Raw genomic sequence first — 8,040 nt, 5'->3', positions numbered from 1 at the left:
TTCAACCAGCCCCTCCTTTTTAGTGAGGACAAGATCCAGTAGCCCTCCTCTCCTAGTTGGAACATCCACCATTTGCATCAGTGCACTAGGGGAACCTCCTGGACTATGGATGGCTGGCTACCCTTACAGAAAATGTCAGGGTAAATGAAATCCCCCATGATAACCAGGGCCTGTAATTGTGAGGCTGCTCTCGGCTGCCTGTAGAAGGTCTTGTCAACTTCCTCATCCTGATCTGGTGGCCTGTAATAGACACCCACAGCAGTATCCGCCATGCCAGCCTGTCCCTTAATTCTCATCTACAGACTCTCAACTCGCATCTCATCCGCCCCTGAACAGTACTCAATACATTGTAGTCACTTCACTCTCTCATGTAAAAAGCAATTCTGCCACCTTGGATAGCTGGCCTGTCTCTCCTGACAGAAAAAAAAAAAAAAAAAAAAAAAAAAAAAAAGGTTTAGTTTTGTGCACAGTGCTTCTTGTCCTGGCACGTGTCCACACAGAGGGGAGCCTGGCTCTATCTTCTCTGTACCATCCCTTCAGTTATTGCTATACATGAATGAGATTCCCCCAGGTGTTCTCCTTTCCAGGCTGGGCAGTCACAGGTCTCTTGGCCTTTCCTCAGAGGAGTGATGCTCCAGTCTCTCAGTCATCACTGTGGCCCGTCATTGCCTCTCTCCAGGATGTCTTTGACTTTGCTGTCCTGGAGAGCTAAGACACAGACATGCTACTCCCAGAGTGGCCTCTCCAGTGCTGCGTAAAGGGGAATGATCACCTCCCTCGACCTGCTGGCAACACTGCTAATGCAGCCGAGGACTGCCTAGAGCTTTTGCTGGTGAAGTCTGAGGCAAAAAAAAATGATTGAATACTTCAGCCTTCACCAAATACTGGGTAACCAGGTTCCCTGTTTCCTTCTGGAGAGGACCTGAAATTTTCCTGGTCTTCCTTTTATCACAGATATACCTAGAGAAGCCTTTCTTGTTGTCCTTAATGTCCTTGGCCAAATTAAATTCTAATAGGGCTTTAGTTTTCCTAACCTGATCCCTGGCTGCTGATGATTCTTCTGTGTTCCTCCCAGGGTACCTGTCCTCGCTTCCATTTTCTGTAGGCCTCTTCTTTCTCATACAGTTTACCAGTTGCTCCTTGTCTATCCATTCATGCCTGTTGGCATGGAGGCCTTCAGTTGTGACCTGACTTTCAGGAGAGCAAGCTAAGGGCAAGATGTCAACCCATCACTTCTGGAGGAGGGAAATTGGAGTCCTGCCTCCCTGGAAGAACTGGAAGTGCTTTCTGTAGGGAGAGCAGGGGCTGCAGATGGGTACAGGAATCAGTCTGGGAGATGTCAGGAGCAACGAGTGTACAGGGATGAATAAGCATCTGCATGTTTCCTTTGCAGATGCCTAGCAATCTTATGTGTTCTTCATATGTATGTATGGTGAAAGAGAGGTTGCTGCTAGGGAACAGATCAGGATGGCAAATAGGAGCTTGTGCCCTCCTAGATGTTCTGGTCAAAATTCTGTCAGCGTATGTGGAGATGGATGTAATCCTTGGTAAACATGGAAAGAAGTCCATGCAAGAACAGAGATGCTACATGAGGACACAGCAAGGAAAAATAATCTTGTGTGAAGTATGGAGTAAATGTTGCAGTAAAAAATAATGACATGAGGTACGGAAGGAATGGCTCATCTCTTGTGCTGCAGAAAGAGAAACAAACTGTTAATAGAGCTGAGGGAGAAAGAGAGCAGATGGACTCAAAGCCAGGTGAGATACTGCTAGAAAGCAGGTAAGCTGACAGACTTGGGTATGGGAATAGCATCTGCAGAAAGAAGAGTGCATGTGTACTTAGCTCAGCATTTCACATCCCATGAAAAGGGAGATGGAGAGTGGAGACAGTGAGAAAGTTGGTGAAATGATAGACACAGGATAGAGGGAGAGAAGAGATACATCTTCTAGCAGTGCTGAGATGCTTTTCTGGCTTTGTAGGTCATTCACAAAAGGACTCCTTGTTACAGTCTGCATGCAGGACACACACAGAAGGACTCTGTGTTACAGTTTGCCCAAGAAACTGCCATCGAGGTGGGACAAAATGCAACTCTGCACTGCAATTTCTCCTCCAGCAGCTCTCTTCCCAACATCTTCTGGTACCAGCAACGCCTGACCCAGTCCCCTCAGTTCTTGCTGCAGGTGAGCAAGTTCAAGCCTCATGTGCATTCCGGGAGGATCTCCTCTGTGCTCTCCATGGAGAACTCCCAGGTGCTTCTCCACATGCAAGATGCCAAGCTCCAGGACAGCGCTGTCTACCTGTGTGCACTGAGCCCACTTTGGCACCTGCAGCATGCAGCTTTCTACAGGAAGGTGCAGGTGCTGTGAGGAACAACTCCTTCTCACCAGTGCTTGCATGGAACTCTGAGCTGAGCCTGCCCAGCAAGGACACCTGGGGCTTGCAGTTAGCCAGGTGAGTGGCAGCCCCTGCTCCTGATGCCTGGCAGTGTGGTTAGCATAACCAACAGTAAGGCAAATATCCATAATGTGGAAGGGGGCTGTTAATGTGCACCCCTGCCTCCTTGTCTCTCCCTTTCACTGGCCCCAGTGTGTGGAGACAGCCATTGCTGTGGTGAGAAAGGGCATTGGTGTTATCAAGTCCCCAGTGCTGAGTCACCATGAGGGTGTGTGGAGCACCTACTGACAAGGTGATTAAGCCCATCAGGGTTATCAATACCCAGGTACTGGTTTGCCAGGAGATGGTGACACCAAGAAAACCTAAGATTAAAAAGGGAATTCTCATCCAGTGACACATACATTTTAACTTCTGCAGTACTCTTGTTCTACTAATTTAAGGACTTTTCATCTTCTCATACCATACTCGGTGGATAAAGAATTAGCTGCATGGTCGCGCTCAGACCATGCCGCTAATGGACCCTTGGTATCCCTCAAGGGTCTGTACTGAGACCGGTATTAGTTAATATCTTTCCTGGGGACATGTAGTGTGTGCCACTGAGTGGCACTCAGAAAGTTTGTTGATGATACCAAGAGGTGCATTTGACACATTAGAGGGAAGGGATTCCATTCATGGAGACCTAGCCAGGCTTGAGAAGTGGGCCCATGCAAGTCTTATGAGGTTCAACAAGGCCAAGTGCAAGGTCCTTCGTGTGGATCAGGGCAATCCCAATCACAACTATGAGCTGGGTTAATAGGTTGTAAGCTGTGTTAATAGGTATGAGCTGTGTGAATAGGTTGAGAGGAGCCCTGAAGAGAAGGACTTGGTGTAGGTGTTTGATGAAAAACTCAACATGAGCAAGCAAAGTGCACTTAGAGCCCAAAAGGCCAACCATAATCTAAGCTGCATTGAAAGAGGCGTGAGCAGCAGGTGGTGGGAGGTGATTCTCCCCCTCTACGTTGCTCCAGGAAGACATCAACTGGAGTGCTGCATTCAGCTCTGGGGCTCCCAGCACAAGAAAGACAAAGACCTGTTAGAGTGGGTCCAAAGGAGGGCCACGAAGAGGATCAGAGGGCTGGAGTATGTCAAGGGGTAATGGTTTTAAACTAAAGAAGAGTAGATTTAGATAAGTTATTAGGAAGAAATTGTTTACTATGGGGGTGATGACAGAGAGGAAGAGGTTCCCCAGAGAACCTGTGGAAGCCCCATCCCTAGAAATATTCAAGGCCTGTTCAGGTGGATTTACATGGCAAGGTTTTCTTCAGAGGAGCTGGAAGAGGGTGGATGTGGGGAAGAAGTTGCAATGAATACCCAGACTCCAATGCAAGTTGCAAGCAAAGGAAAAGAATTTTTTATTGGCTCTTCTGTATCTGTCCTGAGATAGCGCAATACCATAGAAACCTCCTAGTGACAGAATACAGCCTATGAGCACTTTGGTATTTTCTCACTGTCCAAGGTTAAGCAACTTCATGTTAGCGCTTATACTACAAAAACAGCCTTTTGGTGTTCCCTATATCCTCCTAATCATCACGTTCCCAGGGCTTTCTGCTGACCAAAGCGATATGACTTTGGTGGCTATCCAAGTTCATATACACCTCTGGCCCAAGAGAAAGTGGTTTTAGTTTGTTTTCTTTGTTTCTCACTTCTCTAGCTAGTTAGTAATAGGCAATATGTTTTCTTAATCTCAGAATGCTGAGACTGTTTTGTCCATAACAACAATTTTTGAGTGATTTCTCTGTCCTTATCTCAAACCTTGAGCTCATTTCATCATATTTTCTCCCCTTTCCCTTTGAGGAGGGTGAGTGAGAGAGCAGCTGTGGTGGTATTCAGATGCAGAGCTGGGTAACACCACCTCAGCCACATTGGATGGCATTCTGAGTAGTCTATTCCAGTGGAAAGTATTCATGCACATGGCAAGGGAGGTTGATCTAGATGATCTTTAAGGTCCATTCCAATGAAAGACATTCTATGATTCTGCCATTCTGTGATTCTACGGCATCGCTTATGAATTTACAGACTGCACAGAGAAGGGCAGAGTCAAAAGCGGAAAGAATGTTAATCCTGGAGAGCAGTGTAAATGGGGATACGATCAAAAGCCAGTACAACAAATCACACACTAGGGGATGTAACAAGAGACCATCAGAGTGAGTTGAGGAGGAAAGGAATGGGAAGGATGTTCAACATCTTCATGCATAGGAGACCTTGGGCATTTTTCTGAGACTTCGTGGAACTTCTTCCTCAGAATGGCACTTTAAACATCCCCAACAGTGTCACCCAGAAACACATCACCTGACTACTCAAGACATATGCCGCACTTGAGATGAGTATTCCGCCCTCACAGATGCATTCCTGCCCTAGAAATACTTGGACGTTTCATCCCAGCACTCTAAAGAAGCTATTGCTGGGGCATGGCCGTGACCTAAAATCTGGAAATGAAAAGGCAGCAGTGCAGGAAACCAACGCACAGCCCATATCATTTGTTGGGATGGCTTGCATTCAAGATGAGCTTGTCAGAAAATTGTTACCTCTGCCAAGGGAGACTCTGGGCCAGCAGCAATGAAGGACCAGTATAAAAGGCAGCTCAGCTCCCTGCTCTCCCATCCAATTCTCTCGCCTTGTCCTCCTTGGGAACCAGGTGAGTCTGAAGCCCTCTCTCCTCCTCTTCCAAAGTGGAAGGGATCTTGCATCAATAGACATCAAATCCCATGGTGGCTCAGAGCTATGGAGTTCAGTGCCTTGGAGTTCCTTGCCATGGGAGAGGGCTGGATAGAGAAGTTCTGTATAGGGAGAGGTTGGGAAAGGGGTCTGAGGAAGCTTTTGGTTTATGTACTATGTGAGGGTGTTCCTGAGCCAGGCTGCTCTTTGAAGGGCCTTGTCAGGACAACGTGATGAAGACCATGTGCCTCCTGGCACAGCCTCCACATCCACCTTCAGCAGTTGCCTTGGCTCTTTTGTGATGGGGTAACTGAGCTGATCCTCACCTACCCATGCGCTCTGCTTCCTCTCTACCATCTTTCCCAGGTGCATCTCCAGCCCAAGACATGTCCTGCTACAACCAGTGCCTGCCATGCCGGCCCTGTGGCCCGACTCCACTGGCCAGCAGCTGCAACGAGCCCTGCGTCAGGCAGTGCCAGAACTCCACCGTTGTCATTGAGCCCTCTCCCGTGGTGGTGACCCTGCCCGGCCCCATCCTCAGCTCCTTCCCGCAGAACACCGTTGTGGGATCCTCCACCTCCGCTGCCGTTGGCAGCATCCTCAGCTGTGACGGAGTCCCCATCACCTCTGGGTGCTGTGACCTCTCTGGCATTTCCAGCCGCTACTGTGGCAGAAGGTGCCTGCCCTGCTAAAGAAGCCAGTGGCCATGGCCCTGGGGTTCTTCTCCCAGGAACTTCGTATATGGTGCTACACAAAGGAGGAATCTTCAGGCCATTGCTTTCTCAGCTCCTGTGGCAAATGCTGGCAGGAAGGGGCCAGCCTGTGCTTTCTGAAAACATGGTTCATGCCTCTCCTTCCATCTCTCCACCTACCTCCTTCTCTTCCTTTTCCATGTGCTCTTCTTCTCCCTTGGTCTGTGGGGCTCCTTAGTGCCAGCCCTCCCACTGTGGTAACAGCAGACACATGCCCTGCATGAACTCCACCATGAGCAAGGGACACTACCTCTATGTTGGCCTTGGTGATTCCCACACTGAGGGGCTTCTGCTTGGAGTGACCTCCTTTTCCTCTCTACACTCATTAAAGATTTCTGCATCCCAGCCTTGTGTGTAGATTTTTCTTCCCTCCGTGTATGCCCATCTGAGCTGCCCGGGGAGGATGGCTTTGCCCTTGGTGGGTATAAGATGGGTGTTTATGGAACCCCTTCCCCACTCCCAGAAGAATGGCAATTTGTGACACACTGCAGAGGATTGTCTCTTGGGCACTGCCCCTTGGAGATGGAGAAGACATCCCTGGCTTTTGCAGAGAGATAGAGGGAGGGTAAGGGAAGGAAGAGAGGAGGGGAAGCGAAGGGAGAGGAGGGGACAGGAGAGGAAGGCAGGGGAGGGGAGGGAAGGGAAGAGGAGGGGAATCATCACAGCACTGGATAATATGGATGTTATTTTGTTCAGGGAGATGTTGGCAAGGGATGTGTATAGAGGAGGGAGCATGTCCCAGGGCAAAACACAACCGTAGCCAAGTAAGAGCGAGCAGACAGTGTCTTGTGTCTCCTCTTATGGCCTCCGCCCAGGCTGAGGAGTGCAGCTGCCCACGTTCCCCTTTGCAGGCTCCACGGTTACGGAAGCTGAGCACATATCCAGGAGACACACAGACAGGGATGTGTATGCCCCGTTTGGGGAAGATATACCCAGTCTGGTACTGGCAGTAGCCGCTTTTGGGGGCCCAAAATGCTCCTGATGCATTTGCCTGGAGGCCGAGACCTCCTCCCCCTGCTCCAGGAGCTGCACAGGGACCTCCTGGCTCCAGCAGCTGACAGCATAGGCCGGGGGCAGCCTCGCCCCCAGTCTGACTCTGGCAGCTGGCACCAAATCTGCTCTCATTTTTCTACCAGGAGCTGGCATTTTCTCCTTGCAGTACACGTGCACACAGGTAAGGACAGATTCCAGAAGAGGACAGGACACCCCGCTCCGTCTGCCCTTGTGTGCTCCTCCCAGCTCCCCTTACCCTGCACGTCCCCACATGGGTTTGTATAGGTCTATCCCACACCCATTCCTGCCGGCGTCCATGTTTCACAACCATTGCAGTTGCAAGGCTCAGGCTGATCTTCCTGGCAGTGGCACCTGTGGCTTCTTGATAGGCCAACAACTGGTGTGAATTGCGAGGTTTCTGTCGTGATCGCCTTCATGTTTCTTTGGTCTGGTCGCTGTCTCTGTATGCTTGTTGATTGTGTTCCCTTTTCTTAGCGTCCCAACTGAAAACATCCCCAATCTGATAATCGCGCTAGCATAAACACGGCCACAGCCCCGCATAGCCCCCCACAAGTGGTGTGCCCCCTCCCCCCCATTTGGTCTCCTCACTGCCTCCCTCATCATCTGTCAGAGAAAACAAACAAAGAAACAAACACCCTTTGTTTCTCAGTTTTCCCATGGCTTCCTTCACCTTATAGGTCTTCAGGCTCTAGGTTGGTGCATGGAGCAGGGGCATCACAGCCCTGGAGATGATGAACACCACTGTTCAGGGCGATGTTCGCAATGGGGTGGGTAGAGAGGAAGGAGCATGGCCCCAGGCACAACACAACTGCAGCCAAGTGAGAGTGAGCAGACGGTGTCTTGTGTCTCCTCACAAGCCTACTTCCAGAGGGCAACAAGGAACACCCTACAGGAGCTCAAGGAAGACAGGAAAACTGATGGTGCTATTGTAATCAAGGAGCACAGCAGTGCAGAAGCTCTCAGCAGACGCCAGCTGCATGACAGGTAGCAAGTCCCAGAAGAAGCCGTCAGTTACTATGTAGGGGCAGCACAGGATTATCGAAGCAGGAGTGCCACTTGTGCCAAGGAAGGGTGCAGGAGCTCAGTCCACAGGCTTCCCACCAAACAGGCACATACCTTCTCTCCCATGGCAGTGGATGGTAGATGCCAACAGATCTATCCTGGTCCTTGAGTGTGAAGAGAAGA

At 49.9% G+C, this 8,040-nt stretch overlaps 1 protein-coding gene across 1 annotated transcript; it reads left to right on the top strand.

The window, feature by feature from the left end:
• The first annotated feature begins 4,990 nt into the window (after nucleotides 1–4,990).
• On the top strand, nucleotides 4,991–5,781 carry LOC116498580 (feather keratin Cos2-3-like). The gene is made up of 2 exons (XM_032202915.1): nucleotides 4,991–5,069; nucleotides 5,474–5,781. The coding sequence occupies exons 1-2, from the start codon at nucleotides 4,991–4,993 to the stop codon at nucleotides 5,779–5,781; spliced, it is 387 nt and encodes a 128-aa protein (XP_032058806.1).
• The last annotated feature ends 2,259 nt before the right edge of the window (nucleotides 5,782–8,040 follow it).

Source organism: Aythya fuligula, chromosome 24 (assembly GCF_009819795.1).
Source record: "Aythya fuligula isolate bAytFul2 chromosome 24, bAytFul2.pri, whole genome shotgun sequence".
Classification (NCBI taxonomy): Eukaryota; Metazoa; Chordata; class Aves; order Anseriformes; family Anatidae; genus Aythya; species Aythya fuligula.
This window is presented reverse-complemented; position numbering and strand designations above follow the sequence as displayed.